Here is a 25,597-nt window from a genome sequence, read left to right on the forward strand (position 1 = left end):
CAATATCACTATGGTTCAGTGTAGATCATTCAACCCTATCGCAGGCTGATCGTAATCTGATCACAGGAAGAATATAGATTTAATAGTTTTGCGGTGTCTTCCAGCAAAAACACTTCTACATTTTCTTATTCAGCAATGCTGCAATGAATTGAGATTAGTAGTGATAAATGTGATGCAAGAGTTTATAAAAAGGAAAACATTGCCTTAAAGATTGCTGCAAAACTGAGCGAGAAAATTTGAAGTGGTTTCGACGTCAACACAGACATTGATCGGCAACTGGCCTTTTCACACTATATGGAGAAATGGCCTTTTGGAAAAATATATTTGCTGCAAAACCCAAGAAGAAGAAAGAGTATTTGAATTTAATATTGAATGTTGATCCCAATACGATATGGGAGACGACGGGCGAGCTAGGCGACGGTAGTTTTGGTAAAGTGTACAAGGTAAGTTTTCTGATCATTAAATAATTTCAAGTGTAGTCGAGCATGTACCATCTTGAATAACTACGGTTATTTTATAGTCAAATTTCAATAAACAAATAATATTTACATGTTTTAATGTCTTCGTTTACTAGTATAAAAGATGGCCATTTCATTGATATGAAGATTATTTGACCATTGAGTAAATATTTGTATCAGATTAAAATGCCTTTAATGGCTAACCCCATTGAATATTAGCTCGTTCCCAATCAAAATTTCTCTTGATTTTATCGCATTTTTATAATCAAAGAGAAGTGAATGTTTATGTTTCTCTTTGAACATAATATAGAAAGTTCTACGTTCCTATGTGGTGTAAATGAATTTTATTATTTGATAAGTTATGGATTTACATTATCAGATACTCTATAGATACCAATACTTGATTCTAAGTATTTTTAAATTATTATTTTTTGGTAATATAAGGTTATCCTTCCCTAGATATATAGCGTATGTTTTCATTAAGATACTATTTAAATATTAACATATGCTTACCACCAAGAAAGTTGGAATGTCTTAAAACAAAGAACTTTTAAAGTCCCATCACTTTATAAAAGGTGAAAAATTAATGTTGTATGTTAAGTGGGAGTTCTATTGACCTTCCTTAGCAACTAAGAACAGAGAATCTTTGTATTTTTGCATACCTCATATGCAAATTAGATAATAGAGACATTTATTTCTTGTTTGTGTGGCTACAAAATTTCATGAAAAAACTATTTGTTATGGTTAAGAAATCACCCTTAAACAATGTGCAATTTAAGTATTTTACAAAAAACTACAACAGTTCAATTTTGTCTAACAATTTTCCTTTTTCCTACAAATGACATTGTCTTGCTTCCAAGAACAATACAGAGAGTATGAATATGTGTTTCTAGAGAGAAAAAACAATTTTTAGTTCTGCCTGAATAAAGAAACCTGAACTCCTTGTTTAAGTAAAGTTTATTTTTCATTACATATTAAGTAAATACAATGAAAACTACTCAATTGTCGATTTCATACTTTCTCAAAATATCTGGATTATAAACATCCTCCTCCCTGGCACACAAATCTACACATTGATCATACACCCTTCCTCCCCCCCCCCAACATTACTTTTGATATGTTCTAAATGGATGTCCCCCTATACCTTATATCCATCAATCATCTTAAAGGTAGCAAGAAATCAGGGGCAATCATGGGGGAGTGGCAGACCATCATTTACCCCCCTGTCTTTAGCAAAGTATGTCCTAATAATTGGTTCATTAAAAATGTGGACCTTTTCTATGAAATATAGACACTAAAAAGACATGCATTGCCAGCCCAACTTTTTGGAGGGGTCTTGCCTCGTTTGAGAAAATTGTTGAAAGAAATAGTTGTGTGTATTTTGCTAACACCTTGTTTCACATTTAAAGGCAAAACATTGTGAGACAGGAGATGAAGCTGCGGCAAAGATTGTTGAGATTCATAATGACACAGAACTTGATGATTTCATGGTTGAAATTGACATTCTTGCAGAATGTAAACACAAGAATATTATCAATCTTTATGAAGCATATTATTTTGATAATAAACTCTGGGTATGTTCATTTCTACGATTGATTTTTAACTTACAAAGCATAATGGGATAATCATTAATTAATAAGGGGCCTGGATCCAACTGTTATTGTTGTTTATCATAGATAAGACTTAGTTTATTTCACGACATAAGGATCTTTGTAAAACATATATTACGGAAGAAAATGTAGAAGCTATTCGTTTACGAATGATAAACAACAATAACAGTTGGATACAGGCCCTTATTAGTTAATGATTATCCCATTATGCTCTAGGTTATGGTCAGGCTTTCAGACAAATTTGACAGAAAGTTTCATCTTCTATTATGTGCTTATTTTCATATTTTTCATTATAGATTTTAATTGAGTTTTGTGCTGGAGGAGCCTTAGATGATATTATACTAGGTTTTGTTGTTGTTGTTGTGGAAATTTTGTAAATTGTGTGCAGAATGATGTATTAACTTAATCTATGTATTTCTTGAATGTAGACTTAGAGAGAGGTCTTGACGAAGCAATGATCAAAGTTGTCTGCCGGCAAATGTTTGAGGTAGCTTTTATAATTCATGAGTTGTTTCATATCAGAAATCTTGATGTTCATCTAATGTGATTTTTTCACTAGGCTTTGACATACTTGCACTCCATTGGTAAAGTCATCCACAGAGACCTAAAAGCTGGCAATTTATTGTTATCAAATACTGGTGAAATAAAGTTAGGTAATATGTTGCATTGATACTCATGGCAATCTTCAAACATTTTTAAACAGTAATGATATATTCTTGATGTTTAGCGGATTTTGGTGTTTCTGCAAAAAATAAGAAAACTTTGCAACGAAGAGATACCTTTATCGGCACCCCATATTGGTAAGTCACTATCTGTGTTGTCTTGTTTTGATTGAATTTTCATTTCACTTCAACCTTAGTTGTGTTTAGAAAATTATTTTTCCATGTGTTTGTAAGGCAGATACACATTCTACAATATACCAAATTGATAATGCCAACCACTCTTATGTAGTTAGAATAATAATGAATCTATTGTTTGTTACACAACTACACAATATGCAGTAAAAATTGATAATACCCACCAATCTTCTATGCTACAGGATGGCTCCTGAGGTTGCAATTACAGAAACATGCAAGGATGATCCATACGACTACAAGGTGATAGGAAAGACTATATTTAATCTTTACAATGAGTCAAATGAATGTATCATAGAACACAGATACAAGTTTATACAGATTTGATGTCAAATCACCCTTGCCCAGATTTATTTAGTACAGACACTGGCATAGCTATTGTTAGAAAATGTGGTCCCACTGTGCAAATTTGTCTGTGTTTACAAAAACAATTGATGTCTATAGAAGTGAATAATGACAACACTCTTTACATACATAGTAAGACCAAAACTTGTGGGCTAGCTATGTCCAAGGGTCCAGTAGGGGATATTGTAGGGTATTGTAATGGAATTTTTAGAATTCAGAACAAACATATATATTTGATTCTCCCTTTCAATAAACTTATGTTCATGCAGTTGCAAACAACTATATTTTAAACGTCAGCCAATACATTTATTCAGCGGTTCATTTTGCAAGTGTGTAAATCTCATAATGTTAAAATATCTTCATACTAATGTTATTCTTTGATGTTTCTAGTGTGATGTATGGTCTGCTGGTATTACTTTAATAGAACTGGCTGAAACACAACCTCCTTACCATGAAATGAGTCCAATGAGAGTTCTATTTAAAATACCCAAGGCTGAACCACCATCACTGAAACAGCCAAGAATATGGTAATGGTTAAGCATCTTAATATGTAGCTAGTTTAATGAAGAAATATGTCATATGTCGATTGTTCATTTTGTACACCTGGAACAACATTTTTTGTGGGTAAGTAGCCTGTATGCAGGCTAACTACCAATCCGTCGTTCCATCCGACCACATTACATTGATCTGCATCTCAGGACTATGTAGTACAATAATTGTATATCAATAAATACACTTTGGGGCACGTAGCCTTTTGTGCACAGGCTGTTTTCTTACATTTATTAAATATCTTACATTTTCAAAAGTTTCACTGCCAACTGATCATGCTTAGAATCACCAAGTGCTTGTAATCAGTAAAAGTTTTTCATTATTTCACGCGCATCTTATTTCAAAACTTTATGTGATAGTGAAGATTTTTATTCACCCGTTAATTTGTCGTATTTTTTATATACGCTAAATATATACACCATTTAAGCAGCGTGCATGCAAGGCTGCTTACATGTACACGCTTCGTACCTATTTTTTACTAAGTTTTACATACGATGTATAATTTAATTGATTTAGTACAATATAGTTTTTCATAAAGTTTATGTTTTTACTACGCTAACATAGTAATTAAGCTATGAATTTTACACATACGTAGGTCTGTGGATTTCAAATCATTTCTCGCGAAATGTTTAACGAAAGCTCCTTGCAACAGACCAACTGCAGCAGAGCTTCTTCAGGTAGTTACGCATTTTTTATATATCTTGCTCATTCCACTCGTGAAACATTTGTTTGTGAGGCGAGAATCTGTGATATGGTTTTTTTTTATTTCAGCATCCGTTTATTTCAAATGTAACGTCGACGAAGCCGTTAAAAGAACTCTATAATTTGATGAAAGCAGAAGTCGTTGAAACTTTAGAAGATTTACCTGAGGATGTACCTGTATGAAAGCAAAATATTCACATATTGCATGTTAAATATTCACATATTGCATGTTAAATATTCACTTATTGCATGTTAAATATTCACACATTGCATGTTAAATATTCACACATTGCATGTTAAATATTCACGTATTGCATGTTAAATATTCACACATTGCATGTTAAATATTCACACATTGCATGTTAAATATTCACACATTGCATGTTTTCTGTTCACACATTGCATCTTAAATATTCACCCATTGCATGTTAAATATTCACACATTGCATGTTAAATATTCACACATTGCATGCCAAATTTAAATATTGCCAATTTCGCCTCTTTTTGTGGCGTTATTTAAATTTTTTACCACGATATTGCGCGCTGTCTTAAACATGTCATATATCTTCAAAATTATTTGATCTGAACGTTGTGTTTCAGATGGATAAGACAAGAAAAAGTTCTGGTGGATCACTTGAATCTATACCTGGTAGCGAATCAAGTAGTATTTCAGATCATTCACGTGACATGGTACGCTCAGATGAATATTCTAACCAAAACAAACTTAGTGACCAATCGTCTATGAGCGAAAAATGCGACAGCATCAAGGACGTGACGTCAAACGATGGTTTTGTGGAAAACAAGATTGATGTCATACCTAGAAGTGATAGCAACATGTCAAAAAAATCTGATAAATTGATCTTATTAACAAATGAAAGGGAAAAAACACTAAGTGAGAAACATGATGATTCACATGGGATAGTAAAGGATCAGGCAGGTCAAAAGAGATTGTCATCAAACAGTGTGGTGTCGACTGATGACGTGTCATCTAATAGTGACGTCATATCAAGCCCTAATGCCATCAATAACTCTGAGAACAACGAAAGTACTGTGACTCAATATGGTCAGGGAACGGAAACTGACAAATACTCATCAAAGGTGGACGATATTTTTGACAAACTGCAAGAGTCCGAAGATGCCAATGATATTGTGAACAAAAACACTGTGGATAATAGGGAACTCGAGAAGGATAAAATAACAGAAAATAGAATAAGTGCAAATGGTGATGTTATTAGGGACAATGGAATAGGAAATAACATCCAAAGGAATGCTAATAATGACGAGAGAAAGAGCGAAGAAGACGTAAAATCTCAATCACAGATTCTTTCTCAAGAACTTTCAAAACACGTTCCTTCAAGTAAGCGTCTTATACAACTGCCACTAGCTTTACTGCATGAGGTACTTGCTTAAAATTGAACGTGAACTGATTCATTTGTTATAGACAATCAATTATCTAATGGTCTTTCAGGAAAAACATCTCCCGACAAACAGGTACTAAATACCAACAGTTCATACGTTATTTATACTCTTTCATAGAAACAAAATTTTTCTAATCAATATGTAAATCAAACATCAACGATATTTTTTTATTTAAACTAGGATACACAACAATATAAGACTTTAACACGAACGAGAAAATTCGTTAAGGACGGTCAAGTTGTCACAGAAGTAACTTCACGTGTTGTTGATATAAGTCAACAGGATCGCAGAGATGAAAAAAGACGTGAACAACAACTAAGGTAGAATATTTTACATTAACTATTTTTCATCAACTCTCGAGCAGCTCGAAACTGCGTACGTGGCTTTGTTGACGATGGAATCATGGATTGTTTTTTAGGAAACAACATTTTCGCGAGGTGAAACTGTTGCAGCGCGAAGAACAGAAACAAGGAAATGAGTTGGTTGCAAGAATAAGAAAACATTGGGAAACACAAGAACAAAAGTTCGAAGTTGAGAATGCTGTAAGTTTTAAAAGAGTAGTTACTAAGTTCTTTGTCAGTGGTAGACACTAGGAGGGGCTACTAAGTTCTTTGTCAGTGCTGGACACTAGGAGGGGTTACTAAGTTCTTTGTCAGTGCTGGACACTAGGAGGGGTTACTAAGTTCTTTGTCAGTGCTGGACACTAGGAGGGGCTACTAAGTTTATTGTCAGTGGTGGACACTCGGAGGGGCTACTAAGTTCCTTGTCATTGGTGGACACTAGGGGGGTTAAAGGCAATGATGTTGAAAGTGTCTGCTGATGTTCCTGTTGATGATTGTGCTACTTCTCTCAGTTAGCTCGAACTAAATGAATCGATGAATGATTTGGGGGGAATTAAAACGCACTAGCATACATATCATCTTCCATTACCTTGCTTGCTTTTGAATTTAAACGTTTCTTTGATGCCTCGGTTGAGATTATTTAATCTTTTAATGAACGATCACATTAACTTTTCTCATTTCAAAGGACATGGAAAGAAAGTTTAATGTGGATTTAGAGCATATGGCAAGACAGCAAAAGCGTGAAATTGAAAAGTTAGAAGCTGCTCAACAGAAAGATTTAGAACTTGCTGTAAAGAAATTAAAGATTAACCAGGTTGGTTGCTCGGTTTGTATGTAAGTGTTCCTAAAGAATCACCAGTTTGGTTGTTCAGTTTGTATGTAAGTGTTCCTAAAGAATAACCAGGTTGGTTGCTCGGTTTGTTTGTAAGTGTTCTTAAAGAATCACCAATTTGGTTGTTCAGTTTGTATGTAAGTGTTCCTAAAGAATAACCAGGTTGGTTGCTCGGTTTGTTTGTAAGTGTTCTTAAAGAATTGCCAGTTTGGTTGTTCAGTTTGTATGTAAGTGTTCCTAAAGAATCACCAGTTTGGTTGTTCAGTTTGTATGTAAGTGTTCCTAAAGAATCACCAGTTTGGTTGTTCAGTTTGTATGTAAGTGTTCCTAAAGAATCACCAGTTTGGTTGTTCAGTTTGTATGTAAGTGTTCCTAAAGAATCACCAGTTTGGTTGTTCAGTTTGTATGTAAGTGTTCCTAAAGAATCACCAGTTTGGTTGTTCAGTTTGTATGTAAGTGTTCTTAAAAATCACCAGTTTGGTTGTTCAGTTTGTATGTAAGTGTTCTTAAAGAATCACCAGTTTGGTTGCTCGGTTTGTATGTAAGTGTTCCTAAAAAATCACAAGTTTGGTTGTTCAGTTTGTATGTAAGTGTTCCTAAAGAATCACCAGTTTGGTTGTTCAGTTTGTATGTAAGTGCTCCTAAAGAATCACCAGTTTGGTTGTTCAGTTTGTATGTAAGTGTTCCTAAAGAATCACCAGTTTGGTTGTTCAGTTTGTGTGTAAGTGTTCCTAAAAAATCACCAGTTTGGTTGTTCAGTTTGTATGTAAGTGTTCCTAAAGAATCACCAGTTTGGTTGTTTAGTTTGTATGTAAGTGTTCCTAAAGACTCACCAGTTTGGTTGTTCAGTTTGTATGTAAGTGTTCCTAAAGAATCACCAGTTTGGTTGTTCAGTTTGTATGTAAGTGTTCCTAAAGAATCACCAGTTTGGTTGTTCAGTTTGTATGTAAGTGTTCCTAAAGAATCACCAGTTTGGTTGTTCAGTTTGTATGTAAGTGTTCCTAAAGAATCACCAGTTTGGTTGTTCAGTTTGTATGTAAGTGTTCCTAAAGAATCACCAGTTTGGTTGTTCAGTTTGTATGTAAGTGTTCCTAAAGAATCACCAGTTTGGTTGTTCAGTTTGTATGTAAGTGTTCCTAAAGAATCACCAGTTTGGTTGTTTAGTTTGTATGTAAGTGTTCCTAAAAAATCACCAGTTTGGTTGTTCAGTTTGTATGTAAGTGTTCCTAAAGAATCACCAGTTTGGTTGTTCAGTTTGTATGTAAGTGTTCCTAAAGAATCACCAGTTTGGTTGTTCAGTTTGTATGTAAGTGTTCCTAAAGAATCACCAGTTTGGTTGTTCAGTTTGTATGTAAGTGTTCCTAAAGAATCACCAGTTTGGTTGTTCAGTTTGTATGTAAGTGTTCCTAAAGAATCACCAGTTTGGTTGTTCAGTTTGTATGTAAGTGTTCCTAAAGAATCACCAGTTTGGTTGTTTAGTTTGTATGTAAGTGTTCCTAAAAAATCACCACTTTATTTGTGAGCTTGTCACTCGTTTCTCATGTTTCCCTTTCTTTTATTGTTTTTCAGGAAAAAGAATTCAAGAAATTCCAAAATTATCTAAAAGAAGAAGCAAAAACGGAAATGAAAAAGGTCTGTATATTTATCAATGGTGGTTCCGTGTTTCAAATACTTTCATGAATCAAATATGGACGGCACATTTTAGATTGATAGTTTACCACGCTCTGAAAGAAAAGAATGTCAAAGAAAGAAAAAGGATGAGTTAGCAGCGACCAATCAAGCCAAGGTACCATACCTTGTATTCTGACACAGACTGTGAGCACTGCAAACTTGTTTCTTTTTTTCTTTCTTGAAATATTTCTAACAAGGACCTTTTAAAACTTTTACGCCTGCAAAAAGGTGGCCGTTTTTGAGGATGTTCAGCGAAAAAATAAAACAGAAACTGTCAGTTCTTCGACCTATAACGTTTTCGATTTCTGCACAGTTCCAATTTAGGTCATATTTTTTAGTTTTTGTAAGGGAATAAAATCTTGTTAGGTAATTCTCCCGCCAGATGTGAGGCATTTACTCTGTTGCTTTGTTGTTGTTCCTGGCTCCAAGCGAAGACTATTAAAAAGACTTACAAATATAAGAGATTTATTGTGTCCTAGGGTAGCTGTTTTAAGAAACCACATGCTGTTGTAGATTTTCACTATCCTTCTTAGAAATACGAACGTAAATGCGCTACGTCACTTGTGCAATCCACAAAAATTGATGTGTTCTAAGTCCCTTTTGACAAGTTCCACTCGTTGAATATGACGTCTTAATACATTATAACCCATCATAAAAGTAGTTTTGAAAGGTTGCCACGCAAGCTCTGTTTAAGAAAACTGCGCTGTTAGTGAAATGTTGTTCACAGATGGATGGTATTTACAATCTTCTTGTAGTTGGTACGTGTCGTGAAGTTTGTGTTTTGGTAATATTTCTAGGAGTACGAATTTCGCCAAAAACAACACTATACGTATCAGAAATATCACAAGGATTCGGTTGAAGATCAACGAAAAGAAATGGCAAAGAAAGAAATTGAGTTTTTGAACCTCAAACATGATCGTATCAGAAGTAAGAACGATAACATTTACTTGGAGACAGAGATGAGTTTTTGGCGGGAATGTTGTTTATTGTGTACAATAATTTTTAACGGTTAATTCTGACGCATGAATGTATGCTTTTTAGAACATGAATCCATGAAATGGGAAGTGGAGCAAAAGCAGCTACGTGAACGTCACATGATGTCAACAAGTCAACTAAAAGAGATGTTTTTCCTTCAACGATCCCAGATGTCGAATCGTCATGTGAAAGTATAAATGCTGTTTTGAGTTTATGTAATGGGGACACGTGGATTTCGATATGTTTTCATTTTTCTCTGATATAGGAAATGGAACAACACCTGAATTTGGCAAAAATGAAGGAAGAAGAACTAAAACGGCGTATTGAATTGGAGAAAAAACGCCTGCCTAAAATGCAGAAAAACGATCTTAAGTTCAAGGCGCAAAGTTTCAGGAAAACGTTAAGGAATTCCGATAAAAAAGTTTCGATGGACTTTGAACGTGAAAAAATGAAGGAGGTATTTATTTATCTTTATGGTTATTCTTCATAGTCATGATTTATCTTCATGGTTATTCTTCATAGTCATGATTTATCTTCATGGTTATTCTTGATAGTCATTGTTTATCTTCATACTTCTTCTAGATAGTCATGGTTTATCTTCATTGTTCTTCTTGATAGTCATGGTTTATCTTCAAAGTTCTTATTGATAGTCATGGTTTATCTTCATAGTTCTTATTGATAGTCATGGTTTATCTTCATAGTTCTTATTGATAGTCATGGTTTATCTTCAAAGTTCTTATTGATAGTCATGGTTTATCTTCATAGTTCTTATTGATAGTCATGGTTTATCTTCAAAGTTTTATTGATAGTCATGGTTTATCTTCATAGTTCTTCTTGATAGTCATGGTTTATCTTCATGGTTCTTCTTGATAGTCATGGTTTATCTTCAAAGTTCTTATTGATAGTCATGGTTTATCTTCATAGTTCTTCTTGATAGTCATGGTTTATCTTCAAAGTTCTTATTGATAGTCATGGTTTATCTTCATGGTTCTTCTTGATAGTCATGGTTTATCTTCATGGTTATTCTTGATAGTCATGGTTTATCTTCATAGTTCTTCTAGATAAACATGATTTACAACTTTGCACATCTGTTTTATTCATTTCAGTTCCACGAATCGGAATCAAGAAGAGCAAGATCTGAATATGACAGAATGATATCGAGACAACATGTAGAAACTGAAGAACTACGCGCATCACAAGAAGCGGCATTGAAAGAGTTGCAACAGTTGCAGGTTTATGCATGTTTTGTCTTTAATATTTTATTACACATTGCAAACACGTTTTTCGTCTTACGCAAGACAAATGTATGACTGTTTCTTAGAACGAAAAACAACACATGCTTATTGAAAGTGAAACAGCAAAACTTAAAGAACGCGATGAAAAATACCAGGAAGATGAACTCGTGTGGAGAAACAATCTTGGACCACGCAAAAAGGTGAATTTCGTATTGTCAATTGCAAAGAAGAGAGAGTTAACGCTGAGGTTTTGTCTCTTATATTGAGTCGAATATCCAATTTGTGTGATGTTTGTGTGAAGTGAGGAGTTGACAAATTTTTTAAGGGATTTAGATGAATACGTTGCTTTGGATCACTGTCAAAGATCGTGCTGTTAATTTTGTTTGTAGAATTGTATCTCTTGATTTCTCTGTTGTGATCTGTTATTTATAATAGTGATACAAACCTTTCTCATTTTAATGAATAAAACATTGACAGTGTAAACTGCATCTCGTTTCCAGGCATTGGAGGAAAAATTTGCTCGCGAGAAACGAGAACAACAAGTGTTTTATTCAAGAAATTCAAGCATGGAGCAGCCTGTTACCCTTCAACAAAATGTCGAATCTGCTGAAAAAGAGAAAAATGGTGGCACAATGGTTCATTCGTACTGAAGGATTTTTTTTAGATCCTCGAATGCCACCCAGTTGTGTTGAATGTGCAACTTGTGTTCAGAGGTGTCTTCTCTTATAAGCTATGTTAATATTTGCTCAGTTTGTAAAAACAGTTGATCAACATCATCTAGTTATTTTTCGTTATGCTATATCTATATGTATACATTTAGGCAATGCATTGGTGTAACTCCATTGTACCCATGTAGGGCAGGCCCTACTTTGGTGTACTCCATTGCACCCATTTAGGGCAGGCAATACTTTGGTGTACTCCATTGTACCCATGAAGGGCTGGCAATGCATTGGTGTGCTGTGTTGTACCCATGTGTCAATGAAAATTATTTTTGATGCAATACTAATTTAATGATGTTTAATAGAGTAAAGTTTGATTCGTCAACTTGTCAGGTGTATGTTCATTTATACATGTTTATGGTTAGCATTGAATCAGAAATTAATTGAAATTTATTTAAGACATTGCAGTGTTGGGAAATATTTCATTTCAATTGAACGTAAAGATCAAATACCTCCAGTGCTTTAGAGGTATTTGATCTTTACATTCATACATTATTTCATACAGTAGGTAATGAACCAAATTGATGACTTGGTGTGGCAAACAATGGGAAATAAATTGTTGTTTGACTTCAAATGAACTTCCTTGTTTCTTGTTCATTAACTGAAGATCACCAAGTCTAGTAATCATGAAGTTCTCTTTGCAAAACACTATGTTCTGATGGTCAAATACTATATTTACATAATATTCAGAGTGGTACTTTGGCAAAGTATGATATCATTTTCTGTCTTCAGAAACAATAATTTGAACAACATAGCTTTTCTTGATGTCAGCATTTTTAACAGTCATATTATCAGTAAGCAATTGCCCACTGTAAAACCACCTCTGTCTGTTCAATGCAACATTTTCACGATTTTCTATTAATTTTTCAGTTTGTAGACACTATCAGAAGGATATACTTGAAGTTTTATTTCTTTTCCAGTGGAGAGTCGAAACTTAACAGGATAAGCATCACCTGTAGGAACATCTTTTTCCTCTTCATAATTTTTACTTTTGGTTTTCTCGGGAATGTCTTCATTTTTAAGAAGATTTGAAGGCTCCGTAATACAGAAGAGAGGTACTTTATAGTTATTCCCTAATTCATCATATGCCTCAGTCAGTGAACCTTGAAAATCATTTCAACATTTTTATACAACGTCACAAGTCTAACATCATTCCCAAATTAACTTTATTCATATATAAAACAATAAACACGTCGTTACAATAAGGTACCTGTAGGTAGAGTGATATTAGCACTGTCCACTATAACTTGTGCCATACTGATATCGTCTTGTTCGCTTGCAGCTTTTAACGCGTCCCATATTTCTTTCCTTCCTTCAAATGCCGGAGCGGTTTCCCAAAACTCCTCTCTTTTAGTACGAAGCTGTGTCATTGTCATGGGCACTTCAGTAATCCATTCTTGTTTATCAACGTTAAGTGGCCGATTACGGCCTATTGCAACTAGAAATAAAACAAAAGTCCGCTTAAAAACCATACAACTAAACACACCGGAGCAATTATTGATACCAGAAGAGCGACATCCATAATCGTCAACGATACAATATTTAATAAAACCGTTCAACTATAGCAGGAATACAGGAATATTTTTTACCTCCCGTAGATGTACTGAGAGGATCAATATGGCCAGCATCAATGCTGGGCTCTCTGGAAGTGCCCATACATCCTCCCATTACGATTCTAATTCTTTAACTTCATTATTTTAGACAATGTCTTGAAATTCTCGATTTAGTTTAAACACTACTCCTCTTCACCGCAAAGGAAAAACATTCCATGACGTCATCAGGACAAATATACTGAAGCTAGACAGATACTTGATGTAACACTGACATGTATACTAATTATCTGGACGAACAGTCTTCAAATTATATTTTATTAAGGTACTCATTCCCCTTAGAAGTAAATTTTTTTAATTCTGATGATTGGCAGCCAAAAACAACAGTATTAGAAAGTTCATACTCGTACAAATCGCATCACTCTAATTTTTTTGTCATAACTCATTAATTATGCTAATTAACCAACATGGCGGCTAATTAATTACCATTAAATTAGTCTCACGGCAAACATGATAACTCAAGTTCTATTCGTAACTATGAGACATACAATATATATTTGGGAAGCTTATAACCTGGGCTAGTGCATGACACTCTTGGATTTTTGGAAACTATTTTTAGAAAAATTTGAGAAAAACTGAAAATATTAGAAATTTTGACTCTAATTAAGAGATCAACATTCAATTAGTCATCATTAAAGATAAATACAAAAATTTAAAGAGTGTCAGGCACTAAAATAGTTCATTTGCTTTTCACACACAAAATTTTAGCCTAATACTATTAATAATAAAGAAGTTATGGTGTCACAAAGATAGTCCTCTTTGCCGAAATCATGAAAGTAAGAAATTGTTATTTAAAGTTATAGTTGTGTTTTAATGACCTTAAAACTGCCTCAGAAATGACCAGGTTCATAAGTTACACCTTCTTTGTCTTTAGCATCATCTATATGTTTTTTTCTTAAATGCCTGCGCACTTTTCTTCTTTTTCACCTTTTCAGAGCTCATTTTGACTGAGAGGTTGATGCGATCCGATCAATCATGAGCTCCCTTACTGGCAAACAAACGGGTACTATGTCCAATTCAGTTAGCATCTTTAACAAGGAAATGTCCCCATCATTGAACTTGAGTATAGCCAAGTAAGTGGCTAGAGCAACAGTTTCTTGTTCCACATAAATTGTCTTAGGGCACCGATCCCAGATAAGACCATTCAGACACTCGTTTACATTCTGGGTCAACCGTGTGTGCATTTCGACAACAAGCTAGGGTTGCTGAGATTATCTAATATGGGCTCTATTAGCTCTACAATGCAATCAGGAATACCATTCTTATGTACATATGTCTCTTTATCTCTCTGGTAACCACACCAACTGTCACTTCCAATAGGGCAAAGCTGATGTTTTCATTTGTTGAGGCTACATGAAAGAGAGCTGCCTTAATCTGCTTAGCCATTTCATTTACATCATTCAGATTGTTTCTCACAGCTAAACCATAATAATTCTGAAGCATATCAATTTTCCATCAGTAAGTCTCCCTTTTCCACTTATTCCTTTCCCATCACTCAATTTCACCTTTCTTATATTCTTTAATTTACTTTTGAACATGCCCGATACATTCTAACTTTTTAGGAGTGCACTCTTCTCCATATGGTTTTCTTTCAACAATACTATTGCGTAGCAGAATCTCCATCACCAAGCATACTGGTGTACTTTAAGCCTCTGGTGTTAACCGATCTTTCAAAATCTTCACTGCTCCGATGATTCCATGTTATTTGCACTCCCTTTATGGTTGATCTTACAATTATGTGATGCTTTCCATGAATGGTACCTGGGATCACTTTGCTTTTCCCCACTTCAAACATTGTTGACACTTGTCTGACAGCACCTCAACATCTATGCACTTCTTGGTGTCCAAGGAAATAGCTGTTACGATTCCATTGTGCATGCCCTTTTCTGCCAAGTACCATCCATTGAAATACCACATTCTCCATTGCTGTTGACTTCTCTCACCTTCAAAGCACTGGTTAGCATACTATCATTTGCCAACTGTTTGACAGCAGGCAATAGCTTCTTATTTTGAATCTTTGTAAACACACGACGAGTAGGTGGAGCTGGCATATTCATTATTTTGCAGAAGGTGACCATTGCTGCATGTCCTCGTCAATTTCTCTGAATGCCAACACAGTTCTAACATTCATTTCGTGGGAATAACCTTGCTTCTTCGATGTAGTGAAACAGTATTTCCAGCCACATTTTCTGCATTACATTGCAAAACAATGTAATGTGAAAGCCATTCTTTTCTTGATGTCGACATGAGAACTTACATTGCCATCACATTCTGGGCATTTTAGCAACTCGTCAAATACCCCAAACAGCAAGGACAAGTCCATAAATATTGTACCTTCTCTCAATATACCAATAGGCGAAGAAAATGATCCATAATTTGCACTAGGCGTGCCGATTTTAACTCAGAAGGCCCCTCACTAACATCATCTTCACCGCCGGCGCAGCCATGTTTGGGCATCTTGGCATTTTTGATGGGGAGTTCGAACCGCTTTTCTCTTTCTATTTCGCAAATTTCCATTTTTAAACAAAATATAATCCAAATACAACAGGGTTAGTTATAGAACACTAAGAAACCAAGTTTTCGCAGTAAAATACAAAATTTCAACCGTTTAAACCAGACTTCGAATCAGAGGACAATCATGGACAAAGATTGTCCGTTACTATGGTGTCCAAATTGGACCAATCAAAGCAGCTAGGAGAAAAGGCTTTGAAAATACATCCACCAAAGAAGAATTCAAAAATTATTTACGGAGGCTTTTATCATAAGAAAAGTTGCTAGAAAGTGGTTGCTAAGGCGTTGTCAAGGGAAAAATTATGGAAGGATGATTTCAAAAGTCTTTTCCACATAAAAATATACCTCCTAGATAAAAACAAACTATGTAATCTTAAAATACAGTATCCCAACTACCTAGAACATCAAAAAAAATTTTTTTGAAAAAATCTTAAAAATTTGTCTTTGTAAGGGGAATGAGTACCTTAAGCGCGACATGTTGTCAAAAACATGGATTGTTACATAAAATATTACATGTGTGATAGTGTAATCGTGTAATCGATTGCATGTGTAATCTTGTAATCTACGCCAATGTAAACACTAAACACGACCAATGAGAAAAGACCACTCTTATGAAATGATAACTTTTTCAAATGTCGTTTCCTATGAAAAAACGACTCTTCAAATGTCTCCTATGTAAAAGATAGACACAAGGTAGACATAAAGGTAGACAAAAAGGTAGACGTAAAGTTAGACATAAAGGTAGACATAAAGGTAGACATAAAGGTAGACATAAAGGTAGACATAAAGGTAGACATAAAGGTAGACATAAAGGTTCTTCATGACCCATTGACGCACTTTGCAAATTTTCTCTTTTTTGTTTCCATTGTTTCACCCCACCTCCTTTATGTCTGAGGCTAGGTTGAAATTATCACTTTTGCCACCACTCCATCCCCCGCAAACGGCCTAGGCTATAAACATTACTTTTGTCTCCCCCCCTGTTCAGAAGGAACTATCATGGCGGCCACAAATATTGGTAGAAGTAAGTAATCATTATTTTGAATCGGTTTATTCACTTATTCTTCAGCAAAACACTTATTTATATATTAAGCTACACTCCATGTTTTAGAATTGAAGTCGCCCGTCGCTCAAGATGAATGGACCGTGCGGGAAAAGTTGATTTTGGCTTCTTCAGTTCTGCGCAGCGGGGATCAAAATTGGTATAATTTGCTTTCTTTTACATTTGTATGAAGTAGTTATTAGTAAATACATCGTGCTTTTAAAATTTTTGTGCTTTAGGGTGTCAGTTAGTAGAACTGTCAAACCAATCGCAGAGGCAGCGTCAGGTATTAAGCCTCGACCACACGAGTTCTTCTCACAAAAGGTAAATTCTGCTAAATCTTTTTATATTTACTTTTCTTTGACGGTCGTGTTTTCTTCTTCAGTGTTGTGCATCCCAGTATTCAGATATGTTGGAAAAGGTTGCAACACCAAAGTATGTCATTATCTTATATATATATATTTCGGCGTTTTCTTTGTAATTGTAGAAATTTCAAACTTCTCTATTATTCTAACATACCTTGCATCGTTTTTGTATCATTTCAGACGAAAAAGAACAAATGAAACTGCCGGTACAGGTTTGTGAAAAGTCCTAAATACTCTTTCATTATGGCTTATCAATGCGCATCATCTCCCATTCATCTTTATCTAGAAACTCCTGGAGAACAGATTGTTAGAATGTTAACATTTGAAAGAGTTGATGAGTTAAAGAAAGTGATTAAAGCAGACCAGATGAAATATAGGCATGTGTTGTTAGTGTTCATCAAAAGATTGAGACACATATTAGATAAATTGAATTTTATTGCAGGAAACTGAAGTCTGACATTGAAATAATAATGAGTGGAAAATGGGATGAAAGACTGCCAATGATATTAGAAAGCTTACAGAAGTACATATTTTATATATTGTAAACTTGTGTGATTTTAATAATTTGACTCTTCTTCACTTTTCTTGCACAAGATTAAGATATTTCTTGTTTACTTCCTCTTAATCATTACAATGTTTATATTTTCTAGTCGATCAAAACCTCAGTTGGACTCCACGCCAAGTTATAGTCATGTGCAGCAACGAGAATCTTTGAAACCTCCTCAGTATCCTCAAGCTTTGCAAACTTCATCATCACCACCAGGTTAGCATTTTTAACAGAAGATTCCTGAGAGAGTTGTAAATTCACTATCTTTCCACCAATATGTTCATTGTTCTTTTGCTATACATGTCCAAACAATCTTAGCCTCTTGCTTTGTCTCTTAAGCATGAGACATGGGCCATATCTTTAATTTACTTTGTCAAACCTTCATTGTCTTTAATCCATATAACAATTTGAGTTAATCGGTTTTAGTTTGTGGTGTTCAACAACCGTTAAAAAGTCCACCATCACAAAAGATGAAAAATTTGCGAGTACCAAAACCCACAGAGAGGTTTGTTTTGCAAGTTATTTGTGAACATATCTGCATTTCAATTACTTTACTTTGATCAACATGTGAGATTGTGATGAATAATAACACTTGAGCAATTGTCATAAACAATACTTCACTTTTAGGTTTCAGAAATATCAACAGCAGCAACAAGCGCGTCAACATGGATCATCTCAAAGTCAGCAGCAACAACAACAAAAACAACAACAGCAGCAACAACAACAGCAACAACAACAACAACAACAACAGCAACAGCAGCAACAACAACAGCAATATCAACAACTGAATACAATAGAACTTCTAAAGAAGCAACATCAGCATCAGTTGCAACAACTGCTACAACATAAGCAACAATTGCAACAACAACAACAATTTCCGCAACCTCAACTAGTTGGACAAAACACTACTCCCCTTGCCAATGAAGCAATGCAAATCCAGGAGCAAACTTCACAACAGTTTTTTCGATCAAACAGTCAACAAGATGTAGTCTTAGCACAACAGCAGGTATAACATAGTGTGCAAACATAACTTGTATTATAAAATTCAAAAGCTACAAAGCACATTTACATAAATTATGTTGTTATACTAACTTGTAGTCTTAAGTGCCGAGGGTTTTAAAAGTCATCAATTTGGTCATGATTGAAACGTTGCATCCTTTTGTCAAGCAATAATTTTGTGCAATCTAAAACTATATTTCTTAAAACTATCTAACTTGATGCCAATTTTAGTAAATTGAAGAACATAAAATTTTATTTATTGTATGATCTAGCAACCAGTGTCAGCACCTACTGTTCCGCAGAGCGTTCCTAGTGCTTCTGAGTCTGCTGCCATCCCACAGTTGGCGGCTACTGTGAAGATGGTTGCCATGGAGATGGATGTTCAGAAAGATGAACAAGTTAGTGTTGTGCTATTGCATTCATGTCATTTATAATTATATAAAAAACTGTCAATTGTATTTTGTTTGAAAACAGTTGTTCAATTTTGTAGCAATATTTTATGTTCATGGTCCAAACATCCCATGTGCTTTTAGAAAACAAAAAAGTTACCATAAACTGCGCGTATCTTAGTTGTGTATTAACAAATGTACTTTTTAGATTGCCCAGACAAAATCCATTGTCAGTCCAACTTATCCAGTTGTTAAAGACGAGGTCCCAGTACAGGAAAAAGTTGTTGACAAGAGTTTTTTAGCGCCAACGCATATCAGTAACGCAACGTCTGCAGGTTTGCTATCTACATTACTCACCACGCCTATTAATAAGATGAAGCAAACTGCTGACACGATGAATCAGGTATTTCACCTTAAATCTGGTGTTTTTTGCTTTGGGCTGTTGAGTTTTGCTGTTTTTATTTCATTTTAGTTTATTTCCATGTTTTAGAAAGCGTTTCCTGAACCAGAGCGCAGTGAACCACCAAGTTTACCAATGGCCGAAAGTCCACTTCCTTTTTTAGGTTATGTCATTGATATCTTTTGGCTTGCATTTTACGATCAACATATGTTCTCGGTTTCATCTCTTGTTCTTGCATGGATCTTTTTTTATCTAGATGGAAATAACACAGCAAGTGAATTACCAGTCTCACGAATCGCTGGTTCTACAGCTTGTCAGGTTGCACCAACTTTATCAAAGTTGTTAACAACCTCAAATACGACTCCTATAAATGAAAGTCCGCAAAATAATACAGCTACATCAACATTACAGGTAAGTTTTAACACGGTTAAATAAAATCAGTCGATATAGTTTAATGACTGCAGTCATTTCTTTTATCGCCGTCTCAATGTAAGAACAAGAAAAATGCCCCTACGACGAAAAATGCAGAATCGTGGCCTACACAAAGCAATCCACCTCAAGGTTAAATTAAAATCATTTGGAGATTTACTTTGTCTTAAGCTTATGGCTTTCTTTTTTTATACTACTTTACATGTATTTTATAGATGTAGCGATAAAAAACAGGAAACTGTCCGAGGTATTGCCCATCACAACAGTGAAGACTCTCGTGTGAAGGAGAAAATATACCGCGAAAATTAGTTCCATGTTGGAGTGGAAATTTGAGAAGGACTAACAGACACTAATATTTAAAATTTATGATAAAATCATCATTTGTCTCAAGATGGAACTATTTTCGGAGTGTATTTTCTTTCTATTGAACCTCGATCTGTTCAATTGTTTCGGATTCTTAAACATACGATTTTAATGTTTTCATTTGTTCCCATTTATGTTTTAGTAAAGACTATGTTATACATTCCTATCTTCGTTGGAAAAACATTTGACTGTGTACATATAAGTTATTTGTACAGTTTCATAATGCTAGAAAGAACGTTCATGAACAAGAAAATTGAAAATTTTCTTTTGTATTTATTTTAGACAGAATCATTAACTGATGTCGTTTCAATAAAGGTTGGTTGTTTTGTCGTAAGGGATCATATTTTTCCGACAGTTTTGTAATAAATTGTGTTGAGAATCGTGCACAATACGTTTAGGAGCCAATATCAAAAGAACAAGTTGACAAAAGCTCGCAAGGACAGACACCTGTTACCGCCGCCAAAATTTTACCCTCTAATGAAGAAATGAAACCAAAGCCTGAAAAAAGACGTCCAGGTAAATTGATATTTTTTAAATACCTTGATTCGTGAGCAAGTTCATTGGTTTGTACTATTGATAATTTGTTACGTATACGCACGACGCAAGGTAATGTTTAGAATGTGGTCATTCGTTTGTCTTCTTTTAAAGGTCGCCCAAGAACAAAAAAACCACCAAAGGTTGGGTTTTCTATTTCTGTGTTATTGCCTTGTAAACGATAACATGAAATGACTTTGGATGAAAATAAAATTGAATTAATCTTAGGAAAATGAAGAAGAAGGAAACGAGGAAAGCTCCAAAGAGGTCACCGCCAAATGACATTCTCCTTGCTTTTCGTTGTATTTTATTTTTTCTTTCAATCTTTTCTTCACCTTCTCTTTTTCTTTTGAACAGAGTGCAAAGCCGCCTGACATAAAAATTGAGCAAGAAGATGGCAATGAACGATTGAAAAAAAGTGAAGATGAGATGAAGAAGGAAGAAAAAGCTGAAATCAATGTTCAAAGTAGTCTTACTTCGGACTCCGTTCCTGACAGTCCAGCTTCGCAGATATCACAAAGGTCAGTACACTTCCTTTACTTTATAAATATCACTAATCACTAGTGGTGGCGATACCACGAGTATCGACTTCGATAATATATCAAGTACTTTTTCTCCAATACCATTGGTGTTGATACTTTTTTCGTCGCCGATACAGATTTTATATTAAGTTCTTCACGAATAATTTAGTAAATCTGAACAACAAGAATGCAAAAGGTAATTACGTCATTTTGTGTATTTTCTTGGATAAAAATACTTGCTTGCTGAAAAATACCAAAAAAACAGAAAGTTCCGCATTTCTGCATGCTTCTTTATCAAATAAATACAATAAAAACTTCATGAAACTTTAAATGTTATAAACAAATCAGTGCACAAAATGGTATCGAAAACATCGGTACTTTCACGATGATACATCGATGATAGATACCAGGTACCAGGTCGATATTTCCGAACATCGATAGTGTCGATACTCCAGTATCGATATCGCCTACCTCTAAATTAAATGAATTAAGTGGGTTTTCACTAAACTAAATGGGTTTTTTTCACACAACTCTTCATTCAAGAGAAATGCGTTATTGTCTATAGGTGAAATTTAATCGATGCTTTTTTAGTAGCAGTGATGACCCTGAGTCTTTGCAAGCTCAAAAAAACTGGAGGAAATCTATAATGCTTGTATGGAGGGCGGCTGCTAACCACAAGTAAGAGAACGGTTGTAAATAAACGCTAACTACAATCAGTTCAACGTAATCATCACATGAAGCGAGCGAATCATATAGTCATTTCCGTAGTTAAGCAGCCATGAACAATGTAAGTAATGTAGGAAATGTTTTGGTAGCATCATTGTTCATCAATATGACTTTTCCGGCATTCACGCTAGATTGAAACTTTTGTGGTATAATAGAGATTGAACAGAGTGAAAATGTCAATTTTTTAGGTACGCCAACGTGTTTTTGCATCCAGTAACTGACGATGAAGCTCCTGGTTATCATAATGTTGTCTACAGGTACTTTAAAAGCACATCATTCCTTCTTTAAATTCTCTTCATCATTACGTTTGAAAACTGCATCGTAAGATTAGTGAAAGCTTTGTTGCAATTAAAGCTTTGTTGCAATTAAAGCTCTGTTGCAATTAAAGCTTTGTTGCAATTAAAGCTCTGTTGCAATTAAAGCTTTGTTGCAATTAAAGCTCTGTTGCAATTAAAGCTTTGTTACATTTCATTGTTTGTAGATCTTGTGAAAACTTTTGTTTTATAGGGAAAAGTTATCATGTTGTTATTGTAACCATTTCCAAATCTACTTTCTATATTGTTTATAATTAGAAATATGATTATGTTTGACTTTACTAAACTTGTCACCTTTTCAATTCTACTTATGTAAAGATTACAAAAATTTTTTATGGATCACCTTCATTTCATGTTTCATTTTATATGGGAATGTTGAAGTACGCTGTGTTCCAAATGTTAATGCTTACTTTTTAAGACCTATGGATTTGTTGACAATCAAGAAGAACATTGAAAGTGGGGTCTGTTATCAATGTGATATATGTTTTCAGTTTCAGACAGTTTCACTTTTGTTATCATGAAATGACCAACTTATATTTATTGGCAGATTATACGAACAACAAGTAGTTTTCAACGCGACATGATGCTTATGTTTCAAAATGCATTAATGTATAACAGTGCTGACCATGATGTGTAAGATTGAAATTTGCTATTCACCCCTCCCCCCAGCATGATTTATGAAAAGAAGGGGGAGTCACTTTGGCATGTTGAAAAAAGCAACTTATATATATAATAGTCAATTTGAAATTGTCATGAAAAAGGTGGTGCAATTGCCCTCCCCTCCTGGTCATGCCCTTGCATTAGTGCACTCCCCTCCTGGTCATGCCCCTAGAAGAGTACTTTTTCAAACTTGTTAAATTTTTCATTATAGGTATCGTATGGCTGAAGAAATGAGAGAAGATGTCATGGAGCAAATACAGGTATTTATTGTTTGTTTAGTCATGTTTTTATTTGTTTTTGTGCTAGTTTAATTTGTTGCATTACATTTTTCTTTCTAATAGTCATACATTGCTACTCAGTTGATGGTTCATTCAGACAGGGAATCAAAGATGTTACGAGGCCACAAAAGTGATGGTAGTTATTTTACACAAAATTTATATGTTTTCATGAAAATATTCACCAACTACCTCAAATACTAACATTGATATGTATTTAGAAATTTTGCAATGTTAAGTAGTCATGTTTTCATCTTTTTGAGATGCTTTAGATTTGAATTTTTATAAATAGGGCTATTATCACTTGGGAATTTTTTGTGAAATGCTCTACATCATGAATTCAATGTTTAATACAAAATTATATAATGTTGAGAAACTGAGTTTGTTATGCTCATCTATTTTGCTTTATCTAGTTTTCCATTTTTCCCTCTAAAATGGTGGACAAGAGAGAAAAGTTTAAGGTTAGGAAAACAATTTCACTTTAAGGAGCTGAAGAGCAGTAAGTTATAACTGGAATTGTGTGGTAGACCAAACCTTTTTTGCAATTAACTATGAACAGTTTAATATTCTTGGGCTTTGCATTACAAATAAAACCAAAATGGAATTGAAACATTTTTTGTGAAAATACAAAAAACAACTTTCAATATTGTAATAACATATTGAAACTAAAAATAAAAACTATGTACATATCATCAAAGATGTTTATCACCTTAATCAACATTACAAACTTGGTCTTGCTATGGTCTTTCATGAGCCTTTAGCTTTTTGGTAGTAAGCATGCATCAATATTCAAGTCTCTGAAAAATCTTCACTCTGAGATGATGAAGTAGAGCTTCTCATGTCAGAGTTAACATCATCATGATTGTTGCTAAAAGGAAAATTTTTCGTTCAACAACGATACAAAAAACAACAATGGTAACTTTTCTGGCTTTTTGAAGTCTTGCTAACCTTTGTGATACAAGATCAAATATACTTGAACCATGACCATGCATGGGATTTGGAGGATCCCACTCGTGGAGCTTTATTCTCCAACATCGGACCTGTCCAGTCCAGGACCTTGTGCTACATACCTGGAACTTATCTGGTGTTTTAGGATCTTCGACACTCCGACAATGACTGCATAATTGCAATATTTTTAATTTAATATTTATTTTATATAGAAAATGGTAGATAATGATGTTTGTACCGTGGCTTTTGCATGACATATCTTCCATATGCAACTGTGTTTTTGCCATAGTCAATTTGCTTTTGTCTTTGAGCTAGGCGATGTTCATCAGTCAAAATGGGTTTTCTTTCCTTCATCTTTTTGCTTTGTCTTTTAGTGTCGTCATCATCACACAGGTTAAGTTTTCTTTGGAACCTTAGTATGGAAAAAATTTTTTGACTCCAAACAATTTTGTTATTGATAAGTGACAAAAAAAATCACTAAATGTATGCACCTTTGCTTTTTCTTGAAATTCTTTTTTCTAGCTATCTCACTCTCTTCTTCCTCTATGAAATCTGCCCAACATGCTATTGGTTGTTGTGGTGTATACCTAGAAAGATATTTGCTGTCAGTATGTTGCTTTTGCTAAGAACATGGATCGTTTGACTTATTCACAAACCATGAATCAAATTTATTTCCATCAGTCAAAGGTGGAAATTCATTGTAGTTTTCCTTTTCGATTTGTTGATCTGCACAATTTGAAATAGATTTCCAAGGACTTTGTTCAGCCAAGGTTTTCTCAACATTTGATGTACATGCTGGTGGTGATAAGACTTTTAACCCTTTAGTTTCATGCAAACTGTAAATGATGATAAGCAGTTATGAAACTTTGATCTAGGCAACTAAATATTGAGGCATTAATCTCTGTTTGCATTATTTTGATTACTTGAGTAGTTTTTGTTAAAACCACAGGTACTTGTCACTCATATATTGAAGTTTTTAAAAATTCACAGATGAGGGTCTCGAAAAGAGTGTTGTCAGGAAGAATGATGGCATTATTAACACTCAACAATATCTGCATTATTACCTGTCAATTTTGCACCGTTTTCGTTGCTGCTCTTTGTCGAATGTATCCCGTTCACTTACTTTTCTATATCGTCTATCGTTAGACATGTTTTTACATTTAAAGACAAAAATACAACAAAGTAAATTGTAAAACGTATGTGCCGTGTATTTTCACGTCTTGCTCATAGATAATGAATAAAATTTAATTTCAAATT

The 25,597-nt window shown here is 34.4% G+C and overlaps 4 protein-coding genes across 6 annotated transcripts; 2 read left to right on the forward strand and 2 right to left on the reverse strand.

Moving 5' to 3' along the window:
- The first annotated feature begins 36 nt into the window (after positions 1-36).
- On the forward strand, positions 37-12,035 carry LOC124443620 (serine/threonine-protein kinase 10-like). Its single transcript, XM_046994102.1, has 23 exons — positions 37-443; positions 1,868-2,032; positions 2,365-2,413; positions 2,497-2,555; positions 2,628-2,721; positions 2,796-2,868; positions 3,108-3,165; positions 3,658-3,794; positions 4,412-4,493; positions 4,588-4,695; positions 5,119-5,875; positions 5,960-6,009; positions 6,118-6,257; positions 6,356-6,479; positions 6,964-7,092; positions 8,680-8,742; positions 8,816-8,896; positions 9,579-9,708; positions 9,823-9,947; positions 10,022-10,213; positions 10,863-10,988; positions 11,078-11,191; positions 11,492-12,035. Exons 1-23 carry the CDS (start codon positions 303-305, stop codon positions 11,639-11,641), a joined length of 3,147 nt encoding a protein of 1,048 aa, XP_046850058.1. The 5' UTR covers positions 37-302; the 3' UTR covers positions 11,642-12,035.
- Positions 12,036-12,112: 77 nt separating this feature from the next.
- Positions 12,113-13,483, reverse strand: LOC124443626 (ubiquitin domain-containing protein 2-like). Its single transcript, XM_046994107.1, is given in 4 exon segments — positions 12,113-12,571; positions 12,574-12,813; positions 12,921-13,148; positions 13,300-13,483. Coding segments are annotated over 4 exon segments (693 nt in total). The 5' UTR covers positions 13,379-13,483; the 3' UTR covers positions 12,113-12,425.
- A 3,327-nt stretch (positions 13,484-16,810) lies between these two features.
- Positions 16,811-24,089, forward strand: LOC124443787 (bromodomain-containing protein 8-like). Of its 3 annotated transcripts, none has more exons than XM_046994312.1 (28): positions 16,811-16,852; positions 16,940-17,030; positions 17,110-17,194; positions 17,256-17,305; positions 17,416-17,447; positions 17,522-17,612; positions 17,678-17,758; positions 17,886-17,998; positions 18,209-18,287; positions 18,410-18,788; positions 19,054-19,179; positions 19,379-19,573; positions 19,661-19,733; positions 19,827-19,981; positions 20,065-20,131; positions 20,215-20,246; positions 20,645-20,677; positions 20,761-20,878; positions 21,011-21,040; positions 21,129-21,163; positions 21,254-21,417; positions 22,009-22,095; positions 22,332-22,400; positions 22,876-22,918; positions 23,005-23,090; positions 23,329-23,377; positions 23,459-23,531; positions 23,806-24,089. In XM_046994312.1, the coding sequence occupies exons 1-28, from the start codon at positions 16,828-16,830 to the stop codon at positions 23,823-23,825; spliced, it is 2,481 nt and encodes an 826-aa protein (XP_046850268.1). In that variant the 5' UTR covers positions 16,811-16,827; the 3' UTR covers positions 23,826-24,089. The 3 variants fall into 3 exon arrangements, with proteins under 3 accessions (XP_046850268.1, XP_046850267.1, XP_046850269.1); XM_046994311.1 differs by having other exon boundaries at positions 21,011-21,039; positions 21,125-21,163; XM_046994313.1 differs by having other exon boundaries at positions 21,011-21,039; positions 21,125-21,163; positions 22,012-22,095.
- Positions 23,928-25,570, reverse strand: LOC124443789 (histone RNA hairpin-binding protein-like). Its single transcript, XM_046994316.1, has 6 exons — positions 25,405-25,570; positions 24,997-25,176; positions 24,832-24,927; positions 24,579-24,752; positions 24,341-24,508; positions 23,928-24,260 (listed from the first exon to the last, which is right to left on the reverse strand). The coding sequence occupies exons 1-6, from the start codon at positions 25,488-25,490 to the stop codon at positions 24,182-24,184; spliced, it is 783 nt and encodes a 260-aa protein (XP_046850272.1). The 5' UTR covers positions 25,491-25,570; the 3' UTR covers positions 23,928-24,181.
- Positions 25,571-25,597: the final 27 nt, after the last annotated feature.

Source organism: Xenia sp. Carnegie-2017, unplaced genomic scaffold (assembly GCF_021976095.1).
Source record: "Xenia sp. Carnegie-2017 unplaced genomic scaffold, XeniaSp_v1 HiC_scaffold_21, whole genome shotgun sequence".
Classification (NCBI taxonomy): Eukaryota; Metazoa; Cnidaria; class Anthozoa; order Malacalcyonacea; family Xeniidae; genus Xenia; species Xenia sp. Carnegie-2017.